Here is a 19,417-nt window from a genome sequence, read left to right on the forward strand (position 1 = left end):
TGTAAAGGATTTTTTTAAAAAAGAAAGTTTCTAAAAGAAAGCACTGGAAGATATTTTCACAACCTTTAGAAAAGATTTCTTAAACAGGACACAAAAAACAATGCTAAAAAAATGATTGATAAACTGGACTTCATTACAACTAAGAGATTCATTCATCAAAAGACACCGTTAAGTGAGCAAAATGTAATTCCTTCTTTTTCATGTCTGTGAGTATTCCGTTGAGTGAGTACACTGCCACTTATTTATTCATTCTGCCGATGGTTTGGGGTTGTTTCTGGTTTTTTGGCTCTTATGACTCATAAATATTCTTGTACACATCTTTGGGTGTATATAAACCATCCCTTTTCTGGGTAAATACCCAGGAGTGCTGCCAAGTGACAGAGGCAGGATTTGACCCTGAATGCCAGGCTGGGGCTCCAATTTCTAACCCACACACCACACCGCAGCAGTGGGGCTGCCTCGATCAGGAATACCCTCCCCACCCACTCCCTGTCCCCCCCGTCTGCCTGGAGACATTTTTCTTGAATCTTTTAGGTTCAGCTCAAGGTCACATCCTCTGAGAAGCAAGAAGTCGCACTGGTCCTCTGTGAAGCTAGAAGCCCCATTGGTCCCCACTCTGGCTGGTCTTGTACCCCCTCTGGGCTTCCAGGCCCCACTCTGCCAAGCCCAGAGCACCCTGAGGCCTAATTTTCAACACATGCAGTTCCCCAGTCAGACAGTACAGAGGGCAGTGGCCAAGATAAAGGGTCCCTGCATCCCCAGGGCCCAGCATAGGCCCGTCCCCTGGAAGGGGTCGGTGAGTGTTTGTGGAATGACAGTGTCCTGACACCCACACAGCCAGGAAGAAGCTGGACGCTTGCTGGAAGCCTTGCTGTTGGCCTTGGGTGAGGCCCTTCCCATCTAGGCCTCAGTCCCCATCTGCACAGTGACAGGTTGGGCTGAGGCTTTCGGTGGACCCATCTCCCACCTGTGCGTGTTACGCCCCAGGAAGGGCCCTTCTCCGCCCTGACTACTGAGCTCTGTCTGTCTCACAGGGCCGACTGTGCCAGGAGCTAGAGGCTTCCAGGCAACAGCCCGGCTGGGGAGAGCCCAAAAAGAGGACTTTGAGGAATTCTCCTGCCCAAGACCCTGCCTGGTTCCCCACCATCCTAGCTAGGATCTTCTCAAATTCCAGCTTTCTGATCACGCAGAAGAGATCTTGCTGCCTCTTTGTGAACCCTGGTTACCAACTTCTCTGCTCCCTGCCCTAAGCAAGCCTGTGAGTTAAGGTCTAAGCCTCCCTTATTTCTACGGGAGTCACAGGTCTGGGATGACCCTGGCCTTGCTCTCCACCAGACGTGCGTGAACTTTGCTCATCTCCTTTTTCACGCAACACCGACCATCCCCCAGCCCAATAGGGCATGTGAGTTAATAACACCCACCCTAAGAGAATGAAGCCAAGAGCTCAGAGGGAGGCGTGGCAATCACCCAGCATCTTCCCTTAGGGCGTTCTTTCTCCAGTGACATTTCATTATATTTATTATTCCTTTCCTGGGGTGGGGATGGGGGTGGACCAGATAAGGTTCCTCTTTAACACGGCCCAAGCACATCCACAGCATCCTCCCTCCAACTCCCCTATTGCAGCCAAGACAGGGCTGGGGCCATCTCATGAGGCCTGGGGACCACCACAGAGGAGGAGACATCAGGGACTGGGACGCAGAATCTCCAACACTCCAGGCCTAGGAAGAACTGGTCCTCGCTCGCAGCCTGCCTCTGCATGGTAAATGCACTCACTCATCCACTCTCTCACTCATTCCTTCAACAACTAGTTGGGAGCACCTGTGCCAAGCCCTGCTCTAGGCCCGGGGAAGAGTCAAGCCCCAGGTGCCCCTGCTGTGGTAGAGAACTCACATTCCAGGGGCCTCCAGAGACCTCGGATGAACCGACAGGAGATGATTTCAGAGAGATGAGTCAAGAAGAAAACCCAGCAGGCTGTGTGATGGCGAGCTTGGGGCTGGGGTGGTGAGGGAGGGCGAGGGAAGGCCTCTAGGAGGAGGCGTCGGGTGGGCTGAGCCCGCATAATAAGAAGGGGCTGGCCACAGAAGGATCCAGGGAAAGAGCCCTGTGGGACAGAGGGGCGGAGCTCACACTACCCTGACCCTGACTCCGAAGCAGCTGCTTCTCCCCAGCCCCACTGCCCCGGGCCCTGCCTCAGGACCTGCCTCTTCTGGGGGTGGGCACAAGTGTAGACCCCCTTCCTGAACCCCTCCTTGGGGCCCTTACCCACCAAGGTGCCCCTGCTGTGGTCTACCCAGGTACCCTACTGTTCCCCCACAGCGATGGGTGGATGGGCCAGCTCCTACCCAACTTTCACCCTCCAGCTCTGCTACCCTCTCTCCAACCAGACAGGCCGAGACGGAGAAACTAGCCCTCACCTGTACAGTGTCCCCACGTCCCCACGCCTCCTACAGTCACCTTGGTCCATGATTGACAGACTGAGAGGCACTCACTAGAGGTGTTTGAGATCGGCTTCCAGCCCTGCGCCTCTCAAGGGCAAGGACCCCCTCTCCTGCCACGTCCTGAGCCCTGAGCACAGGCTCTGCAAAGGGGAGTGAGAAAACGGATGAAAATGCTCTCCTATTTCTGACTCCCTGGGGCCTGGCACTTAGTCGGTGCACACCATGCATATCTGAAATGAATGCATATTCACGTCCAAACACATACGCGTAGGTACATGTGTGTGCACACTTATCCCCCAGCACTACGGAAGCACGGGTTGTATAGGTGTCCAATTTTTCAGACAACTAAGCCCAGCTCCTCCAAGATCCAGAGCTTGATTTGTGTGTCAATAATCCTCTCTCGGAGGAACGTCTCGCCCCCTGCTTTCATACACAAGCGGCCAAATGGGAGCTCACCCTTCCTGGATGACTCAGCCACCAAGGGGAATGAATGTGCTGTGGGCGGAGAGCCAAGCTCTGTGCCTGCTCTTCAGGTTTTCTGTCTTCTTTTTCCTCCTGGGCATCACTTCTGCTTGTGTCTTAACTTCCCTTTCCCCTCCTACCTGACCTTTCTTTTTTTGCTGCTTCTACCCCATTGGTCCTGATTCCCAATGACCCAGAAGGTTAAAACTGTGTCTTAGTAAGAGTCCCCGGAGCTGCATGGGTGGCAGGGGCTGAACTCACATGGTGAAGTTCTCCTCCAGGAAGCAGCGGTTACGCAGCAGGCCCGCCCACAGCTGCACGCCTATGATGCCAAAGATGAAGAAGACAAAGAAGCAGAGCAGCAGGACATTCCCCAGCATGGGCAGCGTGTCCAGGAGTAGGTTCACCAGGATCCGCATACCTGGGAGGGGAAAAGGTGGAGGGATGGTCAGACAGGGAGCAGAGGTCTCAGAGAGGAAGGAGTGAGAGCAAGGTTAGAGAAACAGGGAGGGGGAGGGGGATGCATTGTCAGGGGCTCCTTGCCGTTCCCATCCTGTTCAGTGGCTGCGAGATACACCCTCTCTTTTGTATCTGCCCCTCCACCCAAAAAGCCATGGAAATGGCTCTGGGCCCCGCTCCACTTACACTAGATTGTGAATTAACAAGCAAGCATTTATGCAGCACCTTTTATGTACCAAGTGCTCTTCTGTGTACTTGCACAAATGTGATCTTCAGTCTTCATGACAACGCTGTGAGGTTGGTACTATTATTTCTATTTTATAGAGAAGGCAACTGGAGACTCGAAGAACTGGAACTGCTTGCCCTAGGTCACACAGCTCAGAAGCAGCAGGGTCTAGATTTAGACCAGGTGTCTTGACACAAAACCTAGCTGTCTTTTCACAACCCCCTTGTCCCAGCGGCCTGGGACTGAGGCTGGTTCACCTTAGTATGCCCAGCACCTGCACAGAAGTGGTCGTAGTACGTGCCCAGTGAATGTGTCCTGAATACCCTTTGTCTCTGGGACAGTCACTGTTCCCCTTGACCATATCAGGACACAGCGGTACCAGCCAGAACTACCACTCCCACTGCATGATGGAACCAGGCAGAGCTCCCAGAGCCACCTTCAGAAGAGCCAAGGACCTGCTGAAGGCCCTTACAGAGAAGGCGCACACAGAAGTCTACGGCCCCACAGAAGGTGAAGAGCTGGTGGGGCACCTTTGAGTACACACCCTCCCCCTAAGGTCCTGTAGAGTCCATACTGCCCATCTCTCTAGCTTCATACCTCTCTCAATTTACAGTCTACGCCTTGCAGTGCCAAATTATTTGAGTTCCCTAAACATACCATGAGATTTCACACCTCTATGCTTTTATCCTTGCTGTTCCCTCTTCCTAGAACACCCTTGCTCCTCTCTTCTGCCTGGCAAATCCCTATTCAGCCATCACAGCCCTGTGAAAGCTCTTTCTGTGAAGGCTTCCAGACTCTCACAGCATCCCAGGTAGAGTTCATCCTTCTCTCTTCTGCTCTGGGCAATCTCAGCACCTCTGACCTAGCCTAGGCTGCCATGTACAGTCGTGCAGGTTGTATACTGCACAACCTAGGAGGTTCCATCCATATCAATATCTCGTCTTATTCTAGCCCTAATGTATAGTTGTCTGTTTACTTTCCTATCTCTTCCACTAGGCTATAAGGTTCTGGGGGCAGGGCCCTTGTCTAAGTCACCGCAGTATTCCCAGAACCCAGCAGGTCCTGGCCGAGAAGACAGGCTCACCTAACATTTGTTCAATGACTACTCATGAATGAATGATGTGATAAGTCATAGGGAGGGAGTGGAAGATTGGAGAGAGGAAGATGGAAGGATGGTGATAAGTAGAACAGTGGCCCTGTCCAAATGGTTGTGTATGCTAGGGGTAAGCCTGAGGTGGTTATTAATGAGGATAATTATTTGGAGTTTGCATCACAAACTCTGTGTGCAGTGATTTCCAATCAATAATTAATGCCCACCCCATCTTCCCTCTCCACAAAACTAGGTCGGCCTCCTCTCAGGAAAGACAGTGGAGCTTGCCTGCAGGCTGCTTCACCCCACCGAGAGCAGGCCAGGGTGAGGGCTCAGTCCCCCACCACCCTACACCCCCAAGCAGGGGAGCAAGGCGTGTATAGCAGAGGGAAGGGAGAAATAGAATGGGTGCCCTCGTAATCCATCCAAATGGATCCCCTGACTCAAGTAGGCCAACTGCAGGCCTTTCTGGTGCCCCATCATTCATTCATTTATTCATTCATGAAACACACAGTAAGTGCCGGCTGCATGCCAGGTATGGCGTTGGGCACATGGGGAATCCAAAGACAAACAAGACCCATTTTTTACCCCCTCCAACCCTCCCCCCCACACACACAGAGCTCACAGCCTGGCAGCAAGGGGACAGGGAACCGAGTGTTGAGCCAAAGGACTGTGTCTGGGGAGCGGGGCCGCTCCGGGCACATTTGCTGAGCTGGACTCCAGGATGCGAAGCCTTGGCCAGCAGAGGGACTGGCATGGGCAAAGGCACTATTCCTGAAGGCAGTTGCAGGGGGCTCTGAGGAGTGTGGGACTCTGTGCTGGGTGGCTGGGCAAGGATGTCTGCTGGCATATTTCTAAGCAGGCAGAGCCCTTGATCAGCTCTGAGCTCCACAAAAGAATGGGCAAGCCTCGAGGCCAGGACAGGTGCAGGAGGCAAGCACAGAGGGCCGGTAGCAGCTGGAGAAGAGGCTGGATGAGAAGGGCCTGGAGAAGGCGGCTCCGCACAGTCCCAGCCTGGCTGCTTCACTCCCGCTCCTGCTTCTCCCTCGGGCCGGCCTTTGTTGCTCAATTAATTACATCTCCCTTGTTCTCTGGGATATTAAAATTCCGAAAGGCTCCTGCAAACCTATCCGGCTGGCTTCCCTGAATGGCAGCCCCGTCCCTCCTCCCCGATCCGCCTCACTCTGCCCAGCTGGGCCCCCGCATACTTCACAGCCCTCCCTGGGGCCCAGGGAGTCCCAGGGCCACAGAGCCCCGGCATAATTAGCTAATTAAGGACTTAGAACTATTTTATCCCTTCCTTGCCAGGGAAGAGGGGCCACAGGATTAGGGAGTCAGGGAGGACCCCAAGAGACCACGGCTAATCTTCCTTTTATGCCCACAGTCAAGTAATTAGCCAAGACAGGTTGGCCGGTTACACTCTGCCCTCAGTGCCTCTGGAGATTGGCATGGGAGGTGGAGGCGGGGAGAGAAGAGAGAAAAGCAGACAGAGGAGAAAGTGAAACCAGGAGTGACAGAAAGAGACAGAGGACAGAGAAGAAGAGTGGAGAGGCTGCCTGCAAGTCACCATCTGCCTCAAACCATCCTTTCTACTTCATCTCCTGCCACACCTTCCCCTGGCCAAACCCTCCTCCTCCAGGCAGTCCTCCCTGATTCTCACCTCCAGTTAGTCATGAAGCCCTCCTGCCTCTCATTGCCCCAAGGCTCTCACTCACTCTCAGGATGGGCTTACCTGGTTCTGCGTTCTTAGTGCACATTTTCAGGCCTTCTGCCTGGAGCAAGAGCCAGATGGGCCATGATGGGGATAGGCTACAGGCAGCCCCATGAGTGTGATTGAGGGCCCTGGCTCCCCAGCTAAAAAGGGGAAGAGGACCCTGGAGTCCTCAGGACACCTGATGCAGCCCCCAGCCCAGTGAGCGCCCAGAGCACAGACCCAGGACATGACATCTGGGTCCCAGTCCCAGCAGGGTGGCCTTGAGGCAAAGCTTGCCTTCTCTGGGCCCCAGTGGCCTCACCTACAGAGGGGACAGAGGCTCCTGTCCAGCCAGCCCTTCAGGAATACCACGGGGCCAGGACACCTCTGACGGAAGATTCCCTGAAGTCAGAAGCCTCCAACAGCCCATATACCCCATGGGAAAGTGCAAATCCTTATCCCCCACCTTCCTGGCCCCTGCTCATAGACTCCTCCCCAGTCTGGCCCCACCTCCCTCCATCCTCCCTGCCACACCTGAACCTGCAGCACCAGCCAGACTGGCAGTTCCCAGCATTCCCACTCCCCAGCCCTGCACACACTCTGCCCCCACCCACGACGCCTCCTCCACCCTGCCATAGGATCCCGGGACCGCTGTGCTGCACCCAGCCAGACAGGCCCACTTCCGGTCCTGGAAAGCCCACTTTCGGGGCTGCCTCCGTGCCCTTGCACATGCTCGGAGGGCCATCCCTCGCTCGCCTCCTTTTTTGGGGATCTCAGCTGAGCGGTCACCTTGTCTGGTGCCTCTGCCATGAGTTGCCACTGCCCACCCACCCTCCATCATAGCCTGTGCCGGTTCCCAGCTCTGCCTCCTCCTCCCCGCGGGAAACCAGGCATGCTCTGCACCCAAGGCCAAGGCGGCTGCTCTGCGTTCTCCCATCCAGACCAGGACTGAGCACAAAGCAGCCCCTTGAAGGCCGACAGCTTGAATGAGTAAAGGAGCAATGGGCGAGTGAATGGAGCCACTCAGCAAGTACTGAATGAGGGCTGGCTCCGTGCCGGGCACTGTGCTAGGCTCTGGGGATGCATGAGTTGTAAAAAACCAAAACGGAGTTCCCCGTCCTCATGAGGCTCACATCCCAGGTAGGGTAGGGAAAAACAGGCAATAAACCACACGGGTGATACATAAGGACACGTCCTCATTCGTTGGGTGAAAAGTGCTATGAAAACAAAAAGGAGAAGGGGGAAAGGGTGGGGGGTTTGGCCTGGGGTCAGGTGAACATTAAATAGGGGGCCAGGAAAGGCAGGATGACGCTGAGCAGAGACAGGGAAGGGGAGGCAGAGTCAGCTGAGGGGCTGTCGCTGTCTGGGGGACAGCCCTCAAGTCAAAGGCAGCCTAGACAAAGGCCTGGAGGCGGGAGGGAGTCAAGCACAGTCACAGCCACAGCAAGGAGACCATGAGGCTAGGGGGAAGCCAAGCAGGGATGAGGCTGGGGAGGAGACAGGGCCAGGGGGCTGGAAGACTTGAGCTTCTCCAAAGGGTCATGGGAGCCACCGTAAGGGTATAAGCAGAAGGGAGACGTGATCTGGGGAAGGGGTGAGAGGATTGCTGGGCTGGTGGGCGGAGAATGGATCGCAGGGGGCCAGGGCAGAGGAGGGAGAGCGTCAGCCGCACAGTCTGCAGGATCCTGTGCAGACGCCCCTGTGGACAGCGCCCCAAACGGCACACACGTCTCTGAAAGGGGGCCGGGCCTGTGGGCTCCACAGCTGTGTGGTCGCTGCCTCCCGGGGGTCTCGCCTGAGACAGACACAGGAGCGCTGAGGGTGGGGCCCAGGAGAGCTGTGGTTCCCTGCTCTGTGCCCTCCCTGTTGAGATGGCCCAGGCCAGACACTGGGCCCTCTCCACCACCCTCACGGCCTGATGATTGGGCCTTCCGTCCCCCTGCTCCTCTCCGTCCTGCCTGGCCCTGCCTGGCCGTCGTACACTCATCATTGTGATAAACCGGAAGATGGTGGGGCTGGGCCCAGATAATGATGGCAGTGGAGTGGGGAACGTGGTGGATTCTGGAGGTATTCTGGAGGCCAAGCCAAGGGATAGGATGTGGATGTAGGAGGAAGAGGGCAGTTGGGGATGACTCCAAGGTTTGGGGCCTGGAGCCACAGAGAGGCCTTCAGCGGGGGTGGGGCTCCATCTGGAGATGTGGAGCTTAGGGTGGCCGGGGTGCATCCCCATGGAGTCGCTTTGCCAGATCTTGGGGTCTGGAGTTCAGGGGAGAGGAGTCTGGCCCGGGAGCGTCATGTGGAGCATCAGGGTGAGGACAGTCTCTAGACAGCTCTGGAAGCTGGGGGCTTGGTGGCGGCAGATGGCAGCGGGCAGGTGGATGGAGCTGCTCACCCTTTTTGGGGACCCCTAGGCTAGAGCCTCTGCTTGAGAGAACCTGGGCAGCAGCCAGGCAGAGGCAGCCCCTTGGTGGCAGTGGGGACACCTGAGAGGAGGTGGCAGGAAGAACAGGAAGCACTTCCTGACAGGCATCACCCCTGGAGGTTTGGGGTGTTCTTGGCAGAGGGGAGCTGTCAGCCCAGATCAGTTCAGCCACTCTGCCAGGCCAGCTCAAGTAGAAATCGCCAGACGCGTGCCAGCCTCTGCCAGGGCACAGCCCGTGGCCCAGAAGAGTGGAGTCGGGGCGAGGGGAGCCGAGGCTGTGGCCTGGCCACTGGGGGCCACTCTCCCTGGACTGGCCAGGTCAGTAAAGGGGCTGGGCGGCTGGGAGAGGCCGTCTGCTGCTCCTGCCATTGCCGGCGCCAACTAATCAGGGGCACAGTGGGCATCAGGAGGCCTGGCCAGGCAGCAGACAGCCAGCTTGCCAGGGTCACAGCTGCCAGCCCAAGGCCCAACCAGGGAGGGGCCTGTGGGCTGGTGGAGGGCCTTGGTGCCCACTGCTGAGAAAGGAAGCCAACCTCAGCCAACTAGCAGCTCACTTCCTCCATCCCAGGAGAGGCCTCAGGTCCCTCCCAGAGCTGGCAGCACTCACACCCTCGGGGGCTGGCCTGGCTGTCTCACTGCAGGTCCCCCCACTCGCTGTGCCCCAAACCACTCCTAGGCATCCTTCAAATGTCCTACCACCCCCTCCTCTGGGAAGCCTCCTCCTAGTCCAGGTAGGCGCCCTTTCCCATGGGTCTCCGCCCCCGTCAGATCAGACATCCCACTGGCCTGCAGCTGTCAGCCTTTGGGGAAGGGGCTGTGCCTGATCTTGGCCCCACATCTGTCCAGGGTCTCGCCCAGAGAACCCCAGGTGGATTTTAGTTTGGATGAATATGGAATCAATCCATGAGTCAGTGAATCCACAGTGGCCCTGTCCTTTGGTCTGGTGTCCTGTCCAGGACACTCCCTCCCTCTGGACTTGTAGAACAGAAGGCAGAACTCGACCTGAGGGAGGGGGAGAGGGAGGGGCTGCCTTCGCCCCGCCCCACCCCCAAGCACTTTCTCCCTGCACGGTCCAGGCTGCTCTTTCCTGTTCCCAAATCCAGCGCTCGCCAGATGCTCTGGCCAGATGTTCTCCCACCCACCCAGCCGCACCTCTTCCAGGAAGGGAGCAGCCCTGGGGAAATCGGCCCCCCTCATTTCATCTCCCCGTTTCTCTCCCTCCTTCCATCTCTTCCTTCCCCATGGGGGCTGTCAGGCCTTTCTCCCTCAGGATAAAGTGGGAGCCCCTTGTGGGTGCCTAAAACAGACAGCCCTGAAGTCCAAGGTGTGGCCTGGCGGGGGCTGATAGCCCAGTAGCCTTCCTTCTGCTCTCCCCAAGCCGCGAGTAAACACACGCTCCAGGCGAAAATGCCGACACTTCCACGCCAACTATTTCAAGATGCATCTCTCAGACCTGTCCAACAAATGCCCCCCAAGGCCCTTCCAAGAAGGAATCCTGAGGCCTTCCTCGCCCCTCCTCAGCACGGCTGGCCTGACCATGACCCTGGTTGGGCAGGCACCTGGGCAGGAAAGGGCTTGGCCTGGGGCGCGAGGGTAGGCGCCCACTGTGCACTAACCACAGTGCCATCCTGCCTCCTGGCCTGCCTCGTGGCTTCAGCCGGAAAGAGGATCAGCACCACGAGACCTGTGCACCCCAACAGTGAAAGGCACTCAGAGGTCTGGAGCAGACCAGGCTGAGGGGGGAGATGGAAGGAGAGAGGGCCTCAAGGCATCACTGCAGCCCACGGGACCTCTCTCCTTTGACCCTGGAAGTGGGCAGAGGTGTTTCCTGATGTCCTGCAGACAGTGGGGACGGGGGTGGGTGTCTGGCGCCTACATGCTAAAAGAATGGAAAGGAGGTACTGAAACAGAGTGAAAAGCTGTAGGGTCACGTGAACACAGGTTCAAACCCTGTCTCTGTCCCCAGCCAGCTGTGTGGTCTTGGGCAGACTAGCCAACCCCTCTGCCTGCTTCCCCATCTAGAAAGTGGGTGTCACAATGCCACTAACTTCCTAAAGCTGTAGTGAAGATGAAATGACACTGCCCATGTAAAGCAGTGTGATGAGCTTGTCACAAGCCCTTGACAAACTTTAGCCACTTATCAGGCGGATCTCGAAGTCCAGAGATCAAGACCATCCTGGCCAACATGGTGAAACCCCATCTCTACTAAAAATACAAAAATTAGCTGGGTGTGGTGGCACACGCCTGTAGTCCCAGCTACTCAGGAGGCTGAGGCAGGAGAATCGCTTGAACCCGGGAGGCGGAGGTTGTGGTGAGCCTAGATCACACCACTGAGCTCCAGCCTGGCAACAGAGCAAGACTCCGTCTCAAAGAAAAAAAAAAAACTTTAGCCACTTATGATTATAATTAACTCCCTAGAAGATGTGAACAACCCTCTCCTTTTCCCGCCACGCAGTCCCCTGCCCACCCACAGGATGCCCAGCCCTGGATGACACCTCCACTCCACCTTTGCACATGCCAATCTATCTGCCAGGCACACCCTCTCCAACCCTCAGCTGATGAGTGTCTTCCAAAACCAGCCCCTGAGAAGACGCCCCTGACACTCTACGTCCACCCTCACTACTCCCAGCACCTTATCTAGCAGCAGCACCTGCCGATCGCGTAGGCACACGAGGCTGTGCACGCAGCTCTCTACACCCACGGTGGCATTTCAGCCTTCCAAACCAGATGGACATCGGTATTATTAACTTCTCTTGAAAGCTGGGGAAATAGAGGCACAGAGAGGCACGTGGCTTACTCAGGGTCCCACAGCCAGTGGGTGGAGGCCCTGGGACCAGGACCTGGCCTGACAGCACAGAGCAAACCTCCAGCTGGTGGCGCAGCCGAGGGGACGGCAGCCTTCCCCACAGCATTGTCAGGGACTGTGAGCTGGGGCTCAGGGATGCCCCTGAGCTCCCCAGGGTCTACCTCGCCCCTGCGCCACAGCCTGGGTCAAGGAACTATCGCCTCGCTGGCCAGGCCTTGGCAGTGACTGCCCTGGTTTCTTACTGGACAAAACAGCACTTTTCATATGCAAATTACTCAGGCAGTGTGCTTAGGGAAGCAAGGCAGTGCCTTGAGACATGTATAGGCTGGGGGTGGGGTTGGGTGGGGGCATATTTAGAGATAATTCAGTCCCATCTTGCCAAGGCCCAGAGAGAGGCAGTGACTTAGGAAAGGTCACACAGTGAGGAACCAGAACCAAGACTCCCAACTCATAATTCGGTGCTTCCTTCCTCCCTCCCCAACCACCTCTCTGCTGTCTTCCACTCTTTATCCATCAGAGGCTGAGTGGCCTGAACAAGGACCTGCAGGGGTGGGGTGGAGAGACATGTATTTTATACGATTCTGTAAGCAGCACCATGATGTCCATGTCCCCCGCTCATCCTGGACAAAGTTGAGAGCCACACATCGAATCCAGTTTATCCTCCGCTTTGTTTGTATGAGTAGGGAAACCGAGGCCCAGAGACGCCAAGGGACTTCTCAGGTCACACAGCAGGCATATGGCAGAGCTAAGACCAGAACTTTTATTCCCTGACCCACATTTGCATCTTCCTGGTTGTTCGTGCTGAAGCTTTGTAGCCTTCACTGTATTTTTAAACCGCAGGCAACCAGCCCATTCCTCATGACTTTGCAATTAATAGCCCATCACTTGACTGTGCCCATCACCAGCTCTCTAGCTTGCCCTCTGGTGATGAGACTGAAAGCTACGGGCTACTGTGGAAAAGACTGTGTCCCGGCCGGGCACGGTGGCTCATGCTTGTAATCCTAGCACTTTGGGAGACCGAGACGGGTGGATCACAAGGTCAGGAGTTGGAGACCAGCCTGGCCAACACAGTGAAACCCCGTCTCTACTAAAAATACAAAAATTAGCTGGGCATGGTGGTGGGCACCTGTAATCCCAGCTACTCGGGAGACTGAGGCAGGAGAATCTCTTGAACCGGGAGGTAGAGTTTGCAGTGAGCCAAGATCATGCCACTGCACTCCAGCCTGGGTGACAGAGCTAGATGCTATCTCAAAAAATAAATAAATAAATAAAAAAAGACTGTGTCCCAGGGCAGAAGCAGCTCAAACCGTAAGTAGGAGAAATGTCTGCAGGAAAATCATATTTAAAAAAAAAAAAAGAAAATAAAAAAACCAGGCAATCTATGAAATCTCTCTAGGAAGCACTTGTAAGAGCCTGATCCACCCCTTCCCCACCTCAAGTCACTCATTCCCTGGTGGCTCTGGGCAGGGGACCTGGCACCTGAGGACAAAGCTGCCTGTCCCATGAAATGAGGGTTAGACCAATGGACTTTCAGCCCCACGTGCTCCAACAGCCTGTGGCCCCTGTAGAATCGCCTGTGAGTACCTGCAGGGCCCTTCCAGGGGAACACCAGGTGCTGCAGGGCCAGTGTTCCCAGTAACTCCCCAATGCTGGTTCTGAGAGACTTTTCAGGCTGTCCGCTGAAAAGTGGAATCAGGCTTAGCGGCGGGAAGCAGACACTCTCCCAACTCGGCGCTGCTTGCTGCCCAGCGGTGGCCACTAGCAGGAGGAGACCCTGAGGAAAGGCTCGGAGCCCGCTCAGGGCTCCCTCTGTAATTGGAGCGCACGGGGATGTTGGGCGCAGGGTCAATCCCTGCCTTCCCCAGAGGCCAGGGCAGGCTGGTGCTGGGGACAGGGAGTGTCCTCCACCTCCAGGGAGCAGCCTAATGAACTCCCCACACAGCAGGACAGGAACCAGGAGGCAAAGAGGACCTGGAGGGAGAGGCACAGGCGCCCACACACACGTGCAAGGTGCACACACACTCTTCACACACACACCCTCACAGGCACACATGTGCTCTCTACACACACGCTTTTCATACACACACCCTCTCAGAGTCACACACACTCTTCACACACGCACTCTCACAAACACACCCTCAGGCACACACACGCACTTCAAACACACACCCTCACAGGCACACACACGCTCTTCACACACACACACCCTCACACACAGGCACACACACTTTTCACACACAGACACACCCTCACAGACACAATCTAACAGACACACACAGGCACCCACATGCTCTTCACACACACACTCACAGATATACACAGACACACCCTTCACATACACAGACACACACACACAGACACACCCTCACAGGCACACATGCTCTTCACACACGCACACACAAACACACATGCTCACAGGTAAACACACACACCCACAGGCACAGACACTCTTCACACACACACCCTCTCGCATACCCTTTCACAGGCACACAGCACACACACACATGCACAGGCAGGCACACACCCTGACAGGCACACCCCTTCATGGACACACACTCAGAGGCACACACACACTCTTGACACATACACACCCTTTCAGAGACATACACACCCTCACAGGCACACACACACTTCACATACACACCCTCACAGGCACACACACACTTCACATACACACCCTCACAGGCACACACACACTTCACATACACACCCTCACAGGCACACACACACACTTCACACACACCCTCACAGGCACACACTTCACACACACCCTCACAGGCACATACACACCCTCACAGGCACAACCCTTTATGGACGCACACACACTCAGTGGCACACAGACTTTTGACACATACACACCCTTTCACAGACATACACACCCTCACAGGCACACACATTCACAGACACACACACCCTCACAGGTACACACAGGCTCATAGACACACGCATGTTCACAGGCACACATGCTTTCATAACACACACATCCTTACAGCACACGCACCCTCACAGGCACACACCCCTCGCAGGCATACCCCCTCACAGCACGCACACACACTAACAGGCACACACACACAGGCACACACACTAACAGGCACACACACCCTCACAGGCACACACACATCACAGCACACACACATCACAGCACACACTCTCACAGGCACACACACCCTCACAAGCACACACACATAAGCACACACATGCTCAGGCATGAACATATTCATAGGCATACACACACACCCTCACAGGCAGACAGCACACGCACCTTCACAGGCACACACTCTCACATGTACACACCCTCACATGTGCCCATTCACGTGTGCAGGCCTTCACATTTGCTCACATGTGCACACGCATCCTCAGATGCACACATTGTCACGTGCAAACACACTCTCCCATGTACTTACATATGCACAGACACCTCACAGGCACATACTCACCTTGCACACCCTTCATTGCACACACACTCACTTGTGCACACGCATGTCCTCACACGTGTTCTCTGGTGGACACACCCTCACACCCACACATACCCTCATACAGATGTGGAGAAGCTGGCCTGGCGAGAGCGAGGCCTCCGCCCCGTGTCCTGTCCCATGCCCCCGAGCCTGCCTCCAGCCTCAGCGGTCCCATCACAGTGCTGTCCCCTGCTGGGCAGACCCTAGACCTGACAGGAAGTTCAGATCAACATCACGCACGAACATCCCTTGTGTGTGACCCCCTGCAACGTGCACACACCTCTGGAAGGTGACAGTGCCTGTGGGCTCCGTGGCCTGCAGTGTGACCATGGCCCCATGGCAGCTGCCTGCTGAGGGCAGCCCCCTCCCTCCCCCAGGACAGAAACAGGCAGCACTGTGGATGGGAGCCAGGAGCGACGCGGCCACCTGTGCTGGCCCCTGACAGCTGAGGTCCCTCCCGCCCACCCAGGTGCCCACACCAGACACTCAAGGAGGACCTGGACTGGGCCTAGCAGTCCCTCTCCCATCCGTTTGCTGCTCTATGTCCCGCCTGCCCCTGCCCAGTACCAGCCATTCGCTCGCACCTGTGCCAGGAGCAGTCCCATGTCCAGCTCACCCCCACTGCCCCCCCGCACTCCAGCCAGGGGTGTTTCTAAAGCAACCACATGCTAACCTCTTCCCATGCTCCCACTGCCCTCAGGCACATGGTCCATGGCCAGGCCCCGTCCTCTCCAGCCTCATGCCCCACCCCTTGGTCCATCCAGCCTGCAACCCCCCAGCTCCTGCAGCTCCCTCCCCAAGCCCTTTGCACTCCCTGATCCCCCGCTACCGCCGCCCAGCCCTCCCCCTCCACCCACTCAATCCCCATCCTCCCCTGGGTCTCAACTCAGACATCCCCTTCTCCCGGAGGCCTCCCGACCTCCAGCCCCATTCTCCCTGCCTCCTCTCATGCCCAGCATAGGAGCATGTACAGCTCTGTGGTCCTGGCACGGGACAGCTCAATACACCTGCTGACTGTGTCCATTTCACACGTCTCTTTGGAGCACCTTCTGTCCGCCAGGCAGAGTTCTGGGTGCTGAGTGTACGGAGGCCACCTTTTGGCTCATTTCCCAATAAAGGCAGGTGGGGCACGTGGGAGAAAATCACACACTGTTGGGGAAGGTGTGCTGGTTTGGTTTGGTCCTTCCTGAACTGCTGTTTGCTCACACTGAATTGCTGTGTGACCCTGGACTAGCCATGACCCTCTCTGGACCTTAGTTTCCTCATTTGTTAAATGTGGGAAAGATGGTTTTAAACTAGGTGATCTTCAAGGAGCCCTCTGGGATTGGAGAGGATGAGAAGGACAGAGAGAAGCTGGCCCTAAAATGGCCTCTCTGCATGTCCCCTCCCTGCCCCCAAGGGGGTCTCCCCAGGGCAGTGGGAAGGGGCCAGGCTGGTAGAGCTGATCTGCCCCGCCCCCTCCACCACAGCTTTGGTTCCCACTACTCACTCACCCTACCTCGCCTCCCAACCCCTTCCCCAAGACCCTCACAGTAGCACTGAGGACCCCCAGCGTTTTCTATTGTATTGTGACCCTGAGACCCCAGCCCCCAGGCCCTCTCTGTGCCCTACCCAAGCCAAGCTAGTCCCTCTCAGAACAAAGCAGGATTGGGCCACCCTCCAGACTCAGAAAGCTCTGCCACCCTCCTGGTCACCTTGCTCCACAGATATTCTGAAGCATGGCCTCTCCTGCCCCGCCAGGCCTGCCCAGACTGACCAATGCGTTCTGCAAGCCCAGGGTCAGGCCAGCCCCACAGGGCGCTCAGGATGGATGGACCACAGAGGGTGGCTGGGTGGGGTGGGTGACAGAGCCCCAAGGCCCCAGGGCTAGGAATTAGGGGAATGGGGACAGCACTGTCTGTGGAGGAGAAGCAGGTGCCAGGAGACCTGTACTCTTTGGCAGATGGGGAAACAGAAGCTCAGGCAGGGAAGAGAAGCAAGGGGTCAGACACAGCCAGGAAATAAGCTGGGCTGAGGACAAACAGAACTCTGTTCAGATTCCAGCTCTGCCGCTGAATTGCTGTGCGACTTTGTGTGAGTCACTTAACTTCTCTGAGCCTCCCACAGGTTGTTGAGCCATCAGATGTCAAGTTCCTGGACCATAGGAAGTGGGTAGATGCCTATAAAAGCCCAATGCAGCCAGGTGCGGTGGTTCATGCCTGTAATCCCAGCACTTTGGGAAGCTAAGGTGGGTGGATCACCTGAGGTCAGGAGTTTGAGACCAGCCTGACCAATATGGTGAAACCTTGTCCCTACTAAAAATACAAAAATTAGCGAGGCATGGTGGCACATGCCTGTAGTCTCAGCTACTTGTGAGGGTGAGACAGAAGGAGAATTGCTTGAACCTGGGAGGCAGAAGTTGCAGTGAGCCAAGATCACACCATTAGACTCTAGCCTGGGCGACAGAGCTAGGCTCTGTCTCAAAAAAAAAAAAAAAAAAAAAAAAAAAAAAAAAACCTGTGAAGGCAGGCAGGGCCCTCGTCCTCTCCTTCCCCAATCTTCACCCCATCCCTAAAAGAGAGCAGTGAGGAGTCAGAAGACCTAACTGACTCCAGCCTTTGCTACTCACTGGCAGTGCGTCCCTGGGCAGGTAACCTCGTGTCTCCAAGTCTTAGTTTTTTCATCTGTAAAATGGCAACAGCTCACCTCCCTCAGAGTGACTGTAAGGCTCAAAACAGGTCATGGACATGAAAACTCTACAAGGCTAGGCAGATGTCAGGGCTTATGGTTGCAAGATAACCTCTCTTAATACTAGGTGGGTGGGCAGGTGGATGGATGTGTGGGTGGACAGATGGATGGATGGACAGGTGGATGGGTGGACGAATGGATGGACAGGTGGATGTCTGGCTGACTGTACAGATGGATGAATGGACAAATGGAAAGATGGCTAGAAAGATGAGCAGATAGATGGATGGATGGATGGATGGATGGATGGATGGATGGATGGATGGATGGACAGGTGGATGGGTGGACAGGTAGATGGATAGACAGGTGGGTGAATGGATGGATGAGTGGATGGATGGATGGGCGGGTGGATGGATGGACAGGTGGATGGGTGGACAGGTGGATGGGTGGACAGGTGGATGGATGAGAGGGTGTTTGGGTGGATGGATGGATGGATGGATGGATGGATGGATGGATGGATGGATGGGCAGGTAGATGGATGGACAGATGGGTGGGTGGATGGATGGATGGATGGATGGATGGACAGGTGGATAGGTGGATGGGTGGAGGGATGAACGGGTGGCTAGGCATATGGGTGAGTAGGTACATGGATCTGTGGTGGGTGAGTGACAGAGCTCAAATTCTAAGTCAGTCAGCACAAGTGAGAGAGTCAGGTTTCATTGCCCCAGTGAAATGTTCTACGATGTCCTCCTTCAAACTAAGCAGCTTCTTTTCCTACGGGTGCTGGCCTTGACATCCTATGAAGACCACTCCCCCGTAAACCCTTTGTCCCTGAAAAGCCAGACTCCCCAGCATGCTCTCCAGGCTCTCCTGGGACTCAGAGGCATCGGGGCCACCTGCCAGTGTCTTCAGGCCCATGAGCTCTATGGGAGCAGGGCACATCTGTCCAGACACCGCAGGATCCCTGAGCACACCCGGGCCCCAGTCAGTCTTCTCCAAGTGAATGAAGCAGGGTGGGGATGGGCATTGGCTAGGTAAGCCAGGGATGGGTTGGCCAGGGATGGATCAGCCAGGAATGTGTGGACAGGGTGGGGCTGACTCACTGGGCACGCGGTTGATGGCTTTGAGGGGCCTCAGGACGCGCACGGTGCGGATGGCTGACAGGTTGATGTTCTGAAGGTCCAGGGAGTATTCGACCATCCTGCAGAGAAAGGAGAGAGAGTGAGAGATGGTGTGGAGACCAGCTGGGGCCAGGGCCTGGGCCACAGCATTCTCCAGCCACCTGCGCACACCTGCCTGGACAGGGCAAGTAAAGACAGCGGTCAGATCTCCAGCTACACCCAGCCAACATGTGGCCTGGGGTTGGTGGCCCTTGTCTCCTCCTCTGTAAATGGCGCCAGTGACAGATGTGGGCAAGGGCTGAGAGCGTGAAGGGAGCACAGATGTTGGGCCCCCGCTATGTGCCCAGCGCTGTGCCAGGTGGCTCCTGCCCTTCAGGCCCATCCTCCTGGCCCGTGGCCCATGTCAGCCCCAGCTTCCAGAGCATCCTCTGAAAGCGGGAGGAACATCTCCTGCACCAAACAGCTCCACGCCCCACACTCCTTCCATGCTCAACTAGCCCTGCAGCTTTTTGGAGGCAGTTTGCCTCCTCCAGGAAGTCTTCCCAGATCTCCCTCAAGAGGCAGACTTCTGAGGTCCCTTC

The 19,417-nt window shown here is 56.1% G+C and overlaps 1 protein-coding gene across 3 annotated transcripts in view; it reads right to left on the bottom strand.

Annotated features, from left to right (window-relative positions):
- Positions 1-19,417, bottom strand: part of CACNA1I (calcium voltage-gated channel subunit alpha1 I) — a 134,083-nt gene that overhangs the window by 52,881 nt on the left and 61,785 nt on the right. For all 3 annotated transcript variants that reach the window (XM_063622881.1, XM_063622882.1, XM_055251946.2), the window contains exons 5-6: positions 18,819-18,916; positions 3,162-3,321 (exon numbers count right to left, since the gene is read on the bottom strand). In XM_063622881.1, the coding sequence (XP_063478951.1) occupies positions 3,162-3,321; positions 18,819-18,916 (258 nt within the window). The remainder of the gene's footprint in view (positions 1-3,161; positions 3,322-18,818; positions 18,917-19,417) is intronic.

Source organism: Symphalangus syndactylus, chromosome 18 (assembly GCF_028878055.3).
Source record: "Symphalangus syndactylus isolate Jambi chromosome 18, NHGRI_mSymSyn1-v2.1_pri, whole genome shotgun sequence".
NCBI classification, from domain to species: Eukaryota; Metazoa; Chordata; class Mammalia; order Primates; family Hylobatidae; genus Symphalangus; species Symphalangus syndactylus.